Source organism: Chelon labrosus (genome assembly GCF_963514085.1).
Source record: "Chelon labrosus genome assembly, chromosome: 21".
Lineage (NCBI taxonomy): Eukaryota > Metazoa > Chordata > Actinopteri > Mugiliformes > Mugilidae > Chelon > Chelon labrosus.
Genome location: NC_140354.1, coordinates 6939839 through 6956689, shown reverse-complemented (window position 1 = coordinate 6956689; position 16851 = coordinate 6939839). Strand labels below are relative to the sequence as shown.

The 16851-nt window shown below is 42.5% G+C and overlaps 1 protein-coding gene across 1 annotated transcript in view; it reads left to right on the top strand.

Moving 5' to 3' along the window:
• The window catches only part of dock6 (dedicator of cytokinesis 6), a 34319-nt gene extending 17469 nt beyond the window's left edge, over positions 1–16850 (top strand). The window contains exons 32-51 of the mRNA XM_084571280.1: positions 401–527; positions 616–700; positions 830–926; positions 1043–1177; positions 1478–1630; positions 1797–1955; positions 2043–2143; positions 2775–2967; positions 3092–3235; positions 3364–3495; positions 3599–3613; positions 4066–4191; positions 4280–4369; positions 4454–4690; positions 4769–4912; positions 5091–5197; positions 5290–5463; positions 6388–8461; positions 14144–14228; positions 16812–16850. Of these exons, the coding sequence (XP_084427406.1) occupies positions 401–527; positions 616–700; positions 830–926; positions 1043–1177; positions 1478–1630; positions 1797–1955; positions 2043–2143; positions 2775–2967; positions 3092–3235; positions 3364–3495; positions 3599–3613; positions 4066–4191; positions 4280–4369; positions 4454–4690; positions 4769–4912; positions 5091–5197; positions 5290–5463; positions 6388–6430 (2262 nt within the window). The 3' untranslated portion in view covers positions 6431–8461; positions 14144–14228; positions 16812–16850. The remainder of the gene's footprint in view (positions 1–400; positions 528–615; positions 701–829; positions 927–1042; positions 1178–1477; positions 1631–1796; positions 1956–2042; positions 2144–2774; positions 2968–3091; positions 3236–3363; positions 3496–3598; positions 3614–4065; positions 4192–4279; positions 4370–4453; positions 4691–4768; positions 4913–5090; positions 5198–5289; positions 5464–6387; positions 8462–14143; positions 14229–16811) is intronic.
• The last annotated feature ends 1 nt before the right edge of the window (position 16851 follows it).

Here is a 16851-nt window from a genome sequence, read left to right as displayed (position 1 = left end):
TTTGTTTTTCTTTGTTTAACAACACAAACTGGGGTTGAATTCAACTAATAAATAAAAAAAAAATCATGGCCCAATTAACTGTAAAACAAAACAAATATACTATGTACATCCATTATTGCTGGCTTGTTTGCATTTCTGCACCTGAATGGCATGTTTAAAAGCATACATCATACATAATGTAGTGTACACTTTTGGTATTTTAAGCTAAGATGTCATGTCCAGTTTAATTTGCATCTCTATTTGCACAGAACTGCCTGTAAATCAGTAGCTCTTTAAGAAACTAATGTTTTGATCATCAGTAATGTGTAGTATAGTTTTGTGTGTGTTTGTTTCTGGAGTGTTTTTACGGTGCACTGCTGATTTATGTTTTGCTTTATTTCTTCTGTGGTGGTTGCTACAGGGGAAGAAGACTCTGGAGAGGATCAACAGCTTGACGTTTAAAAAGTCACAGGACATGAAGGCCCGACTGGAGGAAGCAATACTGGGAACCATCGGAGCTCGCCAGGAGATGGTCCGACGTTGTAGAGGTCAGGACCAAGAGAGCACAACAGTATTTGTTTCTCTATGTTGCTGTTTATATGTGAGCTTTCCATGGGACTGTGTTTACCCTTACAGAAAGGAGTCCTTATGGCAGCCAGGAAAATGTTAGGTGGAGAAAGAACGTCACTCACTGGAGACAAAATACAGACAGAGTCGATAAGTATGTCCTTTACATTTATGTCATTAATGCTAATTAAAGTTTTTTTGTTTTTTTGTTTTTTTAACGTAAGACTTAGCAATTCTTAAATGTTATGTATAACACCGATGATTATAAACGAACACCTTCCAGGACTAAGGCTGAGATGGAGCAGGAGTCTGTGGTGGATGGAAACCTAGCTACCGAGGCTTCTCTGATAGTACTGGACACACTTGAAATTATAGTAAAGGTAAAACAGTGGAAAGAATTGCCATATTAGATGCCACTTTCCAAGTGTTAACACACAGTGTTGTATTTTCATGTGGAATGCCCTTGCAATAGTTTGTTGTCTCTCTCCTCTTTCAGACTGTGGTTGCATCAGAGCTGAAAGAAAGCGTTTTAGGCGGAGTGCTGCGAGTGCTTCTCCACAGCATGGCTGGAAACCAGAGTGCCCTCTTTCTGCAGCATTGCTTCACTACACAGAGAGCTCTGGTTTTCAAGGTTAGTGTAGTTTGCATTCGTTTTTGTGGTGTCTCCAGGTTTGCGCTTCATCATACCTTTTGAAAATCACATAAGAATTCAGCTTGAAATATTAGTAATGCAACATAGTAATGCTTCTCCATCCTTGTAATCATTGTTTTGAGACAAATACAAAAGGATTTCCTGTGTATCTTTTGTTATTGCTCACTTCATCTGTTTTATTACTGTGCAAACAATATTTTAAGGTCAAATATGTACCATATTTATAATATGTGTTTAAGGAGGAAACTTTATTCAGTGAATGTGTTTTTTTGTGTTTAGTTTCCAGAAATGCTGTTTGAAGAGGACACAGAGCTTTGTGCAGACCTTTGCCTGCGTCTCCTGCGTCACTGCAGCAGTAGTGTTGGTTCTGTCAGAAGTCACGCCTCTGCCTCTCTTTACCTGCTCATGAGGCAGAACTTTGAGATTGGAAATGTAGGTTTAGACATTGCTTTTGATTTCCTTTGATGTTCTTGCATGGCCAAAGACATTTCAATTAAAATACAAATGAATCTACACAATGCACACGAGGTGTTTGTGGAATAGATTCTATAATTATGTGTTAACTCTGAGTGTGCTTTATTTTTTTGTCTTATACCAGAACTTTGCACGAGTCAAGATGCAGGTCACAATGTCTCTGTCCTCCCTGGTGGGAACGTCACAGAACTTTAATGAGGAGCATCTTCGTCATTCACTCAAGACAATCTTGACATATGCTGAAGAGGACGTAGAGCTACGTGACACACCTTTCCCAGAGCAGGTACACAGCAATCACCCGTCTGCCCAGATCTGGAGCTGGTAGTATGTAGACTTCACAAATTCGATGTGTGCACTTTTAAAACTGCAGGTCCAGGATCTGGTGTTCAACCTGCACATGATTCTTACCGACACTGTGAAGATGAAGGAGCATCAGCAGGATCCAGAAATGCTCATTGACCTAATGTACAGGTACTGCAATGTTCACCTAAAAAAAGAAAAGCATTTGTGCATCTCTTAGCAAGATACAGCTGAAACAGGTGCTTCACAGCTAAAAACCAGCTAACTCTGTGGATAAAAAAGAAAAAACACAGACTTAGGTTTCAGTAACACTATGTCATCGTCAGAGTGAACAAAGACATGACGCAAGCTGTTATTTTCAACCTAAACCAGGTGGGCATTTGTCACTGGATAATGATTTGACAGGGTTTAAGGTCTGTTGGATAATTAAGCAGGAGGGACCGTATCCATTGTCCGTCTCCTACATCTCCACTTGAAAGCACAAGCCTCTTTCAAAGTAAGACACACCTATATAAACTATCATCGAGTGTAAGACACAACAACTTAATGAAACACTCGTAAGTAACATCATGTCAGGAACAAAGCAAAAGTTTTCCATCCTGGTTTTTCAATCGCATGATGTGTGTGCAAATTAAAATAAACTAAAAAAGATATATTTTCAGCCCACCAGATCATTATACAAGCCATTAAGCAAGCCATTGAAACATTTCAAAAGCTTTTTTTTTTTTTTTTTCATTTTCTGTTTCCATTGTCTGAAGCTGCAAAACAAAAATGAAGTGTCTTCTTATTTACTTTGTCTCAGGATTGCAAAGGGTTACCAGAACTCCCCTGACCTGCGCCTGACTTGGCTTCAGAACATGGCAGGAAAACACTCAGAGAGAGGAAACCATGCTGAGGCAGCACATTGTCTGGTCCACAGCGCTGCACTGGTAGCAGAATACCTCAACATGTTGGAGGATTGTCGCTACCTGCCAATTGGTTGTGTCACATTTCAGGTCAGTGTATTTCCTTGAATTCAGTGACTTATTCTACTTACAAAAATACATGTAGGCTAATGCGCAAATGTAATAGTTTTTACTTCAGCCTGACTCTTTTCTTCAACTATTATTTTTCCAACAGAATATTTCATCCAACATATTAGAGGAGTCCGCAGTATCTGATGACGTCCTGTCCCCAGAGGAGGAGGGCATTTGTGCTGGGAAGTATTTCAGCGAGTCTGGCCTCGTGGGCCTCCTGGAGCAAGCAGCTGCCTCTTTCAACATGGTACGACTCACATTCTCTGTCTGCATGGTGACAGACCGTATGCTAACACAGCATTAACATGGCTGAAAGAGGGGTATGTGATCAAGTGGTATGCATACAACTGCTGTTCTATTGTGCTGTAACCACAGGCTGCCATGTATGAGGCCATAAATGAAGTGTACAAGATTCTTCTGCCCATCCATGAAGCCAACAGAGACTTCAAAAAGCTGGCTACTGTCCATGGGAAGCTACAAGATGCTTTCAACAAAGTCTACAACCAAGTGAGTAGACAGTTTTTAAAATAAGCAGCAAATAACAAAGGTGTAAGAGTTGATGAGAAAATGAACTTATCCTGATTTCCTCCTTATGTGCTTATTTTTCCAGAGTTCCGGGTGGGAGGTAATACTCAAATTTAACGTATTAAGTCTCATTAAGTTCTAGATTAAATTCTGCTTTGTTTTGACAAAGTTTTTCTTCTCCCACGTTGCTTGTTTTTCCCCTTGGCTCCCGTATGAATGTCATGTTACTGGTGAGTGATACAAGATTTACTTTTGCACTTTAACATAGTTGAGTCAGAACACTGTTACAACAGTTTCCATTTCTTTTTGCAGCACTCCTACTGTGGTAAAAGTAAAGTTGAGCCAAAAATATATTTTACTTCCTGTTTTTTTCTTTAATAAATATTCTGTCACCATAATAAAGTAAAACAAAAGACCAGTCATTTTTTTTTGTGAAAAACTGGCAGCATTGTGTTATTTGTGTGGTTTTAGTCCTTTTCTTCTATTAACATGTAAGGTCTATATCACTTTTTAATCTTCAGTCTTTTTTTTCATCCCGTCTTCAGTGATCAGAGAATGTTTGGGACATACTTCCGAGTGGGCTTCTATGGATGTCAGTTTGGAGACCTGGATGAACAAGAGTTTGTCTACAAGGAGCCATCAATCACCAAATTAGCTGAGATCTCCCACAGGCTTGAGGTGCGTTAACTCACCATGATGCTAATAAAAGCGCCATTAGTGATTTATGAGAAACATATGTCTGAAGATGAATTTCTTTTGTGCACAGGAGTTCTATTCAGTGAGGTTTGCGGATGAGGTGGTCGAAATTATCAAGGACTCCAACCCAGTGGACAAAACCAAACTGGATCCCAACAAGGTAGCGTGATAAATGCATTTGTGACTAATAGAAAAACACTGCAAATTTAGTAGATAGTGTAATTGTACTGAATCACTGTTTCAGGCATACCTCCAAATCACCTATGTTGAGCCCTTCTTCGACACATATGAGCTGAAGGAAAGAATCACGTACTTCGATAAGAACTACAATCTGCGTACCTTCATGTACTGTACTCCCTTCACTCTGGATGGCCGAGCCCACGGTGACCTACATGAGCAGTACAAACGCAAAACCATCCTGACAACCTCTCATGCCTTCCCTTACATCAAGACACGCATCAATGTTCTGCACAAAGAGGAGGTACGTGTCTCTTCTGGAGGGATCAGATGTTTTACGAACGCAGTGCATATCTTCATTCTGTTGTCTTTGGTTCTCCAGATCATTCTCGTCCCCATAGAGGTGGCGATTGAGGACATGCAGAAGAAGACTCAGGAACTCGGCTTCGCAACAACCCAAGATCCTGCAGACTCTAAGATGCTCCAAATGGTGCTGCAGGGTTGTGTGGGCACAACTGTCAACCAGGTCGCTGTTTCGATATTTACAACAGATAGTTCACAGGATTTAAGAAGTTAAAATGTCAAAAGCCAGTGTCACCCCTGGAATATTCATTACATTACAGTGTGGCTTCAAGCCTGGGTCAGTGTATTAACAAGTAACAGACATTCCTTAGAAGATATGTAACAGTTTCTCCCCCTCACAGGGCCCCCTTGAGGTGGCTCAGGTCTTTCTCTCCGACATTCCTGATGACCCAAAGCTGTTTCGCCATCACAACAAACTGCGCCTCTGCTTTAAAGACTTCACTAAGAGGTGATGACACACTCGATGCCTCAGACCAGACTGCTGTGTAACTAATAAAAAGAAAAACCCATCTCAGTGTCATCTTTGCTGTTTTCATGCAGGTGTGAGGATGCCTTGAGGAAGAATAAAGCTCTGATTGGACCAGATCAGAAGGAATACCACAGAGAGCTGGAGAGGAACTACAATAAACTGAAAGAGGCTCTGGGTCCTCTCATCAACCGCAAGATCCCCCAGCTATACAGAACCCTGCCAGCTCAGACTACGCAAACACAACGGTAACTTGAGACATTAAGCACACACACAGCCTAAGCACAGGGACACACAAAGTGAGCTCATGCTGTTTCTTGAAACTCATCAGACCAATACAAAAGCAACATAAAACCCAAGTCTACCATACTCCAGGCTATAGACTCATACAGCACCAGCGAGTGAACGTTCAGCTACAGTTCAGATATTTCGAATTTGTCATGGTTTAAATTCATTAATAAAATTTGGAGCTGTTCTTGAAGTACTGTAGCCTGTTGGACTATGGCAACTAACGGCATATGTTTTTTATTTTCATCTTTTGGCTGCAGGTCTATGATTGCACATGAGGGTCTGGTGACTATTAATCAAAAACAGCCACAGTCAAGAGCACCTGCCAGAGTGATATTACAATACAAGGGAAATTAAAAAATTTAGCCCCAATCTAAATATGTATTTAGAGGTTGTGAAAGACCAAGCATTGGTTGCCTGTTTACCGCTGTTGGGCTGTCAGTGAGCGTCTGTGGTCCTAGTGTTTGCAGCCCTGCATCGTTGTGACTAGTCTAACCCCTGTCAGCTGTAATTCTTTGCAGTGATAGAGATCACTCTGATTGGCTGATCGGCTCAGAGAAAAAAAGTACATGAAAAAAGTAAAGTAAAAGGCTCTTCTGATCTTAGCTGAACGTTCAAATACACAAATGCTCTCAACAACATGCTTGTCCAGACCGTACACAAACTGATTATTGAGGAGAGGCCAGCTTGTGTCACTTGCCTCCCAGTTAATAGTAGCTTAGCTGGTTTCCTGTTTTGAAAGAGAAATTAATTTGAAAATAAACAAATACTCTGTGTGTATTGTAGTCACTACCACTCAATAGATTTAGCAGATTTACCAGCATATTTTTATGAAAAATGTCCAGTAAACCCATTTTTTAAAAATTACTTTGCCTTTCTCACAGGAACTCCTACAGTAGGTCCAGTCTTCGCAGAGTCGACTGTTGAGGCACAGAATTGTGGAACACAACCCAGACCAGCTAGCTTTACAAATTACGACCATCTCATGCCGTCTGTTCCCCCTCCCCCCACCACTCTGCACGCCAACTGTCACAAGCACACACCGTCCTCCTCCTTGTCTAGCTCGTTATTTTACCCCCACCGACCTCCGGCCACCCAGTCAAGCCTTAAGCCACCATCTAGTGCCACCACACACACGCACAGTTAGTTGTCACCTCTTTCCCTGCTGAACCATCTCCCCCGTCACCACCACTCACACGCCTGTAGGAATAAACCTTGGCTGTTTATACTGGAAGGTTATCTGCTCTGTAAACATTGTCATTTGGAGCAAGGCTCTAAGATGCCAGTGTTTAAAAGAGAGCTTTCTTAAGTAATCTTTTGACTGACAACCCAAAGTAATCTCTCTGAGCTTGATCTGGCTTTAACTTTAGTTTTTAGAGCTAGACCAACCAAACACATTGTGGGTATTCCTTTTGCTTGTGAAGAGGCTAGAGATTGTCTGTTTTGTGTCATGGCCTTATTTCACTTCTACTGTTTCTTCTAAATTATTCCTGGTAGTAGTCACTGCCAGGCATAGTTATTAAATAGTCCCAGGGAGTTTTCTTTTGTTATCAACAGACCAAATAACTTACATTCCTTCTTCCCTAAGTTGCCACATATATCTGCCTGTTGCTCATTATATAACAATTCAATATAGAAAGCTGGGCTCAGGGTTTGCACATAAAGCATTAATGTATGGGGAAAAAGTTTGGATGGTATGTTTAAATGTGTTTTTTTTTTTAAACTGTGAAATTCTTGTGTAATGTACCACAGTCACATCAAGTGTTTATCACAGAAGCAACGCCTTCAGCCGCACCATCTCCTTCACCCACACAAATACATTCAAACTGTGACATTTCCTATCACCCTGCAGTACCCTCCGATGACTGAACGCATTTTGGCTGCGGAGGCAAACCTCTTGACTGGACGTGAACTGCTGTGAAAAAGCACTCCAGATGTTTTGAATATGTCCACTGTGGCTCTCGAAGATTTGCATTCAATGTAGTCATTCCTTTCTACTGTATCTATTAAATTGCACTATTGTAAACAATTAACACTGTAACTACTAAAATATCTGTGTTTTTGTTATTTTACAAAGCTGGAAACTTTTTTTTTTTACCAATTAGATAAGCATTTTTATTTATTTACACTGCCTTCTATTAAATATCTCTTACTAAACTTTTGGTCAGATTTTATTTGTGTATGTATACATTATAAAGACTAAAGTTTACCACTGTTATAAATATTTATGAAATATTTTTTGTTGCTGTTGGTATCACATCCTGAAATAGTCGGCATATTTAAACAGGGTTGATTAGCACTGTTTTTGTTCTTTATTGGATAGATCAGTAGAGTGAGACAGGAAGTTATGGGAAGACAGAAAGGGGATGACGCGCAGTAAATGGCACAGGCTGGACTCGAACCAGCGCCGCTGCATGTTGTTTTTCTTTCCTTTTTTCCCCCACTACCTGTCCTTCACTATAAATTTAAAGAAACACACAAAGCAAAAAATAAATCATGACAAGTTTTGAAAAAAAAAAAAAAACGAATATAAAAACTACGAATACCTTTAAGTTGTTGACTGAACAGATCTTGGTGTAATATTTATTGTGTGTTTCCACTTGACTTATAGGTTATACGTGTATTTTGCTGCTCTTTCTATTTATTTCAAAGGCCTGGAGAGTTCTACTACCGCCGTGTTCCCTGCCAAGTCCTTCAGCGGCCTTTAAAGTCGTGAAATGGCCTTTAATGCGTTTTATTTTGGAGCCCTTGGAAGTCAAAGAGGCTCTTTCAGATGCCAGACCCCTGTAAGATGACGGATGTACAGTGCGCGAGCCTCGCTCCGTGGCCTCGTGGCTGCTGGCCCTTTAAGAAGAGCGGGAGGAGGCGCGGAGCATCTTGGCTGCGGTGTTTTTGTCTCTCTGTCAGTGAGCGCTCCTGGCTGGGCCGAGACGGCTGAAAGGATTTCCAGAGGGGAAGGTAAGGAGCGGCGAGTGAGTTGCATTTTGCTCAGTTCGTGACCCGTCCCGTGCTCTCTTTGTCAAAGTCTAATTTAAAGCGTTTCGAACGAGCACGCCTTGAGCGCGACTTCTTTTGTGAAGCGTCGGTCCTGCCCATATCCCCCCCATCCCCTTTCTCCGAAGTAACGGGTCCTTTATCCTGTAAAAACAGCCCGGTTTCAGTGTCGTGCGTCTGTCTGACGTTCGGACTTGATTGGGTTGGATAATTTCACATTTCTCTACCTTTGGAGGAATGTCTCACGGAGTCTCGTGGTCGCTGCTCTGGTGCGTGCCTTTTTGTTGAGCGCATCATTGGAGGCTCGCTGCACGGTGGCGAGGAGCGCCGTTAGCAAAACAAAAATGTCTATAGGATATACTTTGATACAGTAATATTTTTTACAGAAATTGAAAATGCGTCCCTTCTTGTGAAGAGTAAGTTTTTGCTGGCCGCACATTTCTTTTTAAATATAATAGGCTGTTATTTCTCATCTCTTGAAAAGCTGTGCAAAATCTATACAGTAACCTATCGCTGTAAAAAAAATAAATAAATAAATAAATCAAGGGTTATAGTAGTAGAGGGCTTATGGAGGAGGAGGGATTTTGCCTCAAGCTTTGTCTTTGCATTAAAGCGGTTCAGGTTTGCAGCCTGTATACATTGACGGATCATAAACACACTGGGTGTGTTTTGCTCTTCCCTGTGAAACTTTTTTTCCTCGCGCCTTATGCGTGATATTTCTCAACGAACCCGCCAGTTCTGAATTTAATTTCATTAAAAGCCGAAAAGTTCAATTAAGACTGCCGGGGCTCTGGGGAGTGGGTGGGACCCGCGCATCCTGCAAGATTTCATTACTTCCAGATGTTTTTCGTTGCCGCTTCTCTGCCCTCAGACCTGCAGGTCTCCGCAGCTGTGGCTGCTCAGTGGTCACCGGCGGAGAGTTCACATGGACGAGGTTTGATTGAGTTGTGTGTCAGCGGGGCAGGTGGTGTGTGTGAGGTGACATCTCGATCTAACCACTTTATTTTTTTTTTTCTTGAAGTTGATTTCATTGGCCCTCGCTTATTTCTCAACACGTTGCCAAATTGACTTTCATTCCAGAGTGTGTCGTTATATCATTTCAACACGAATGAGTTGTGTTTTGTGACAACTGGCACACTGGCGAGATTCATCAGTAAACACATCAGACGTTGTTTTCATGGAGCACATACAGAACTTGGCAGGATGCGGGGGTGTAGTCATCAGTCTGCTACACTACCTAATACAATACGCTACTGTCCTGCTGTTGTGTAATGGCTCGCTGGCTGTATTAAATCACCTACCAGCAAAAAGCTTGGAGCAGCTGCATGGCACTCAGATGGTCTCTGTCTTGTTATTCGTGGCTGTTAGGACGGGCTGATTTCTAGTCTAACATACACGTCTCCCTCATATACAAGCACAACTGTGAGATTGACTTTAAAGTTCAGTCAGCAGCACCACGATGGCTTTAAGCCAAAACAGATTCACATGACCTCAGTAAACACACAATTTTAGTTAAGTGGAGCACAAAACTGCGAATTCAATGTTACTTGTTAATCTGAGGTCTAGTGTTTGACTCTCCCTGGTGGGGACCCTGTCCCATCAGAGGCCCCTGTGAGTCCTCCAGACTGCAGTTTGACAATCTGTAATCAGGTATGTCTGTAGCTGGGGTTTTCTTCAGTTTTTTTTTAATAATAAATCTTCCCCGGAGCTGGAATGCGATTGTCTTATTACAGTGTTCATACCCAGGGGTGCAGGGGTGGAATGTGGGGCCGTAAACCCCATTTGCACACTGGGCCACACGCGGGGCATTTAAATGGTTTGGTGAAGCTAATGAAATTACACCCTGAGAGCGCATGATGCCATCGGTCACTGTCTAGGGTCCAGATTAGCTTCCCTGAATAGTTTTACTCCATAGCAAATGATCTGTTCTGTTAAAAATGTCTTTCCTCACTCAAAATACAGATGGTTTATGTTATTAGGATCTATAACGTTGTTAACAGGAATTTATTTAATAGAAAAGCTGCCTGTTTGTGTTGTTAAAGTCGGATTACTTTATAAGGTGGGGTTAACAGCCCAGTATTGCTGTGGTAAGATAAGCCTGATTTTTTTTTTAAGACAGTAATTTAATACCAGTACTTAACTCTGTTGGTTAGGGAATCCAATGTAATGATGTTCCCAGTGAACATATGGTAATTCATTATCTTCCTGAATAATCTGACTGATCTCCTTTAATACATTAATCACCCAGGAAAGCCGGGTGGACTGTACGATAAACATATCGACATAATCAGCGCTGTGGATATTTTCTTGGTCTTCTGTGTTGTCTCTATGTACACAGAGTTGTTTTGATCGGCATCTCTCCCAAAATAAGGAAGTAATTGATGAGAGCCCTGAGAGGGGACCACTTAACTACATCGCCCTTGCAGTAAGATTACTTCCTCTACTCTGCTGTGCCGTCCCCTCGGAACCACAACACACGCTGATCTGATCTTTTAACCCCAACGCCGCTCTGACCGGCTCTCCACCACCCATCCTACCGCTGTCTGGACTTTGTCAGTCTCCCATCCAGACCCCCAGAGTTTCCTCAAAACGGAGCAGCGCCCTGCCTCTCTGCTTGGCATCAGTCCTAATCCCCACCTCCACAACTGTTGAGGAATTTTCTCCCAGATGCCTCTTTTCCTTACGTCTTTTTTCCGGTGCCGCTCCTTGTCGCTCAGCCCCACCCGTGCTCGGTTTCCTGTTGGAGGTCAGCACAATGACCAATAGCAGACTGGCGGGTGTTTACTCTGCTCCAGTTCCAGGAGTAATGTGAGCTGGCCAGCCCCTCCTTTTGGCCGTAGTCTAGCTAGCGCCAGACTTCTCCAGCCCTGCGCCGTCTGCTCTTTCATACAACCACTCCTTAATGTAAAAAACAGGGCTTTATGCTAAAGGGCAGAGAGTCCTGGATGTGACAGCCCATTAGGTTATGATTTCACTGTCCTGATTTTTAGGCTCATATTAGTCAAAAACCACATGTCCCACCAGCAGGATGAGAACACACTGTATTACCATGTTGATATGAGATCATCTGGCTTCCTTACACTTGGTGAAGGCGCTTTCTGTCAAGCACTGACGTACAGTGTTCAGTCAAATTATGCTCGGTGATGAATGGTTGTTTGTAGCTTCTACATTTAGAATTCTCGAGCTCTTCAGGGGAGAGATTTGTTGTGATTTTTTTCTGATTTATTATTCATTCAGGACCAGTTAGCTGAACGAAACCATCTGTGCTTCAGAATGAGAAGGAGGACAAAGAAGTCTTAGTAGAAAAATCAACTACTGCGCCTCCTGTTGTGATCTTTACAAAAGATTTAAAACTTGCCTGCACGTCTCTGTTGAGGCCTTTGCAGCCTGTTACTCCTCTCTGTTACAACTCTGAAAAACAATAAGCTTTATTTAGCAAGACAAAGTGCAGCTTGCCGCAGGGATTCTCTAGTTTCCCTCTATATTTAGTAGTGGAATGCACAAATGATGGTAATCTTCTAGGCAGAGCCATTTAAGAAAGGTCCTTTGAAACTTTGTTTACTTTAGAGATGCACTTGTAGCCCGCAATATGACATTTCTGATGTTCTCCCTGCATTAACAGCAGTAGACTCGTTCTCGTGTCAGCGGCGGGGTTAGCAGTGATTCATACGGGTGAAGTCCAAATCCGAGAACAGGCATGTTCTTCTCATTTGAGAAGTTTCCATCTAAAACTCTCAATTGCGCTTCTTTTTCCCCCCTTCTTTTGCAGCTTTGCCTTACTTTCTTCATATTCCCACCCTTTCTCACATACTGTACTCTTCTCCCCTACTTTCTCCCTCTTCTACCCCTGCTATTTTTTTTTTTCCTCTTTTGTGCTCTCCTTCTGCTTGTTACTTTTTCTCCTGGGCTGGGAGGAAGTGACTGGGTTATTTCTGTGTCCTTGGGGAATAGAAAGATGAAGCTCCCTTTCCTGTAACCCTTTTTTTTGTTTTCATCGTGGTCTCTGTTTCGCAGCGTCAATTAGCCTGGTATGATGACAGTGGCACACGAACTGACAAACCGCTGGCAGTCTGGGAGCATTTGTACGCCACAGTCACATTAGAAAAGGGTGAATTTTATCATCAGGCCGCTGCTAAAAAGTTGAAGCCGAGTTAAAAAAACAAAACAAAAAACGGCTACATCACTTGCCTTTTGTATTCGGTGCCCTTTTCTGAATAAATCAACTTAATAGCTACAGCTGTGTTTGTTAATCTGTGGGAGTCTTCATTCCTCAGACAGTGTTGATATGTTGGTGGTATCTCTGCCTTTTCATCTGTGTAGTGTGGGAGTCGATGGGAGTTCAGTTAGTCTCCTCTGTAATGTCTGGTATTTGTCTAGTTCTTGCATTCTGCACCAATATGGGATTATGACTAACTGATGGTTTAAGAGAAGGATGTGGCATTGATTGGCATATAAATTACTATGATCAGGTACGGATGCATTAATAGCATGCATTTCTTTCAGTATCTTTTATAAATAGCGGCACAAACGGTGCGTTTTGAGGCTTCGGGCCTCTCTCGATCACATCTGTCTCTTAGCGCAAATCCTTCTTCTTTGTATTTCCTCTTTCTGTCAGTGTGTGGGTCCAGAACAGCACTTCATCAACTGTTTGTTTGTTTTGAGGCAAATATCCTTGCCACACATTCATACACACACTGTTTCTCCCTGTCTCTCTCTCTCCTCTCTCTCTTTGAGATGCCCCTCCTTGCTTTCTATTAGAACCAGCTGTGGAACGGGAGGCTGAATGAATGGCTCTTTGTGATTGGGCTGTCGTTCCACTCTAAAAGATCTGATTCTCCCCATGCCCCTCCAGCCTCTGTGGCACTGGCATGACAACGCTGTGAAACAATGGACTGAACAACAGCAAGTCTTGTTATGATATTATGCAAAGGTCGCCAGTCAGGTTGGGAGACCTTCGGACAAAATGCCGACCCTACTTATACGGACTCGACTCTGAACTGCCAAAGTGTGAGAATCTGCAGACATAGTCATGCAGCTGGTCTGGTGGGCACTTACGCAGTAGCTGAGGGAACAGATTAAGATAGCAGTCTAGCCTTCTGCAAAGGTGATGGCTGTTCCCACAAAACTGGAGGGTGTGTATCTGGGTCTGTGCCTCTGGATTTGGGAGTGTTAGTCACAGAAGCAAGAAAACAGTTCACATTGCCCAATCATATGGCAGGGAGGCGCTTGCTCCCTGTCTTGAATTGATTAGAGTGCCTTGAACGGTAGGGGAAAGTGTTTCTCGAAAGCTTGGAGAGGAGGACTTGGACAAGGATCAGGCTTTATCCATGCTGCGCTGCAAGGAGGTTAAAGAGCGACTGGCATCTCATGGGGGTATATTGTTCACATCCGGCATGTCAGTCAAAACCACTGGAATGTTCCTGGAATGTTTTTTCTGCCTTTACAACCTATGTTTATAGTCTTGTCTTGTTACTTTTGTGACCTGTCATAAGTCATTTTTTTTTTCTTTGTGTCACTACACATCTTTTCATGGGGTCTCCTGACAATATGAGTCCAGATATATTCTTTATTTTCATTTTTCTGGGTTACAGGGTTACAGTCAATGACAGCCAAAGTTCAAATTTCCTTTACTCTTATTTCCCACAGGTGCTGACTGTAAGAGGGCAAGAAAAGGAAGGGAAAGCAAGGAGCCTGGGGAGGAGAGATCCTGTCCTCGCAGTGCAAGCAGCTGGTATGAAGCTCTTTTCCTAACTCACAAACCATTCCCAAGCTTAAGCAAAATAGTAATCACCAAAGTCAGTAAAGCAGTGGAAAAATCCATAAAGAAAATCTCTGGGTGGTGGAAAGAGCGGTATTTCTGACTGAGCAATACTGAGGTTTAATCCTTTGTATTGGCAAAAATAATACACTGACTCAATGAATGGAAGCGATGACTTTAATAAACTTTGGCAAGCTGACTTCAAAATGAAGCCTGGTTCTCCGCAGGGTGGTCTCAGTCCACTCATACACCAAAGACACAAGGATGTTTATACGTGCTGTAAATGAAGCCCAGTTCTTAAGCCTCCAGATGTGATGCCTGATCGATTCTTACTGACGAAACCTGAGGCTTCCATGCTTGCACAAAAACATTTTGCGCTGGAACTTACAGCATAATGCAGCTATTCTTGTCACATCGTACAGGACATACCACAGACGTGTAATTTGTGCTGGATGACCTGCATCTTACCCCCTGAGGGCTGTCCTAATCTTAATAGCAGGGAATGGAGGGAGTGGACCAGGCAATGTTACTTCCTTAGTATGGTATGCAGCTGTATAAGGAGGTAGGGGGTCTAATGGAAGCAAGGCATTTGTCCTGGATGAGTCTGGTCAGGGTGGGTTGTCTGAATAATACTAGCATGGCGCTGGCGAAGGGTGAACACTGGTTTCTGTCCAGATGGCATCTCAAAGGAACTATCTTTGAGAGTTGAGAGAGAGGGAGGAAGGTCAGCCACTCCACTCCAGCCATACTCACACACTCAGGAGAACATATATATATATGCTAACACATCTGAAACACCTTGTGAGCTACTGCTGGAAAGGCAGATGTGGAGGCCTGGTGGGGTGAGTGTTTTGAGTTGGTGATGTGGGAGGAATGACTACCGGAGAAGCAATAAGAGAAGAGACCTTTGATACGGGGAGTGTAAAAAAAATGCATTTTGGAATTCCAAGGGAAGCTGAATGGACAGCGTCAGCCTTCATGTCTGGCGGGCTGGGACGTCTGCTAGCAGAACTGCAGACTCTAATTATATCTCATCTACTGTCCCCTGTCAGCGCTGTCCTCCACCCTCCTGTACACATACTCTCACACTCAGTTTCTCTCACACACACTCAGTCTCAACCACTCCTCCCTTCCATGTCCTGCTCTCTCGTTCTCACACATGTGGTCATACCAGGACTGGAGCATGTCATCCGTCTCACACTTTCGTTGAAGATAAAGGGATGAAGGCAGGCAGCTATTTTTAAAAAAAAAATGTTTTATTATATTGTTCAACATTAGTTAATACATTTTAGTTTAAATTACGACCGCACTGAAATGGGTCTCTATGTGCAATCTTTATCTACATAGCTCAAAAGTGTGTGGCCATCTCGCCATAAGAGGACGATGAAAGCGTACAGATAAGTGGAATCACACAGAAAAATTACAGTGACTACAGTTGAATACCGAGTCAGTTCAGTCAGTGTTTCCAAGTGTCCTACTTTTCACAAACGAGCAAGCACCAGCTCGGGTCACAAGATAGACAGAGTGAGAGAGAGTGAGAGAGAGAAAGAGAGGGGCGCGGAAGGGTTTAGAAATGACATAAAGAAATGAGTTGAAGATAAGTGAGAAAAAAGAAGTTGAGGTTTTCAGTGCAAACGTCCGATTTTAGCTCCCTAAAGCACTAACGGTAATATACCGATGTTCAGCTAGCTAATGCTGTGGGTGACTTAAACATTACATCCACAGTTCCCACAAACTGATGACCTAGAAAGTTAATATTTTCCAGGCTGACACAGCTCCAGAAGCATCGGCGTTGGGGTCGTTACGTTTTCGCTGGCAAAACGTTGGTCTGTTGGTCGAAGAGGCACAGTCCTTTGTTTATAAAGTGGAAAATGCGTGACCTTTGGATGAAAAACGCATTGTTGTAATTGCTCAGAAATTCCATGTGTTTCCCACTGATTTTGCGTTGCAATAAGGAGCAAGACTATGTGGAGAGAAAAAGAGAGAAACCTCCTGATCGTCAGCTGACGTTGAGGGGGGAAGAAAGGAGCAGATAAGCATGAAGAAAGGAGAAATAGAAAAGTCCCTTCGGAGGTAGACGACGAAAAGAAAGTGAGCAGGAGAAAAAGGAGAGACTGTCTGTAAACCCTAAATTAAGAGGCGAAGTTAGTGCACACAGATGATTCCTAATAAGGCTGCAACTGGCAGCCTCAAACCTCTGTCTTGGAATTAGCTGCCAGGAAACTTTCCCCTGTAACTCCTCTTCTCTGAATGCTATGAACAGAAACAAATACACAATCGACTGTGACCCAAAGTACGTCAAAAGGCAGGTGATGAACTGAAAGAAAAAGTAAAGCTTAGCTGGGGTGAAGAATAGCAATAATTTTTCGCTGGATATCAAACTATATGCGACAAAGGACTTAGTCTTCATTGACACTGGTATTGATTTCTTTTAGATAATTATGTATCATTGCATTTACTCCATGTGTCTTCTTATTACTACAAGGAAATAAACTTGTTTTCTGTCTAATAATATTTAATATGATCATGTGTCATTTTTGTGTCCGTCTGATACAGGTGAGAGTTTGTGTGTGACTGTTTGAAAAGCAGCCACAGA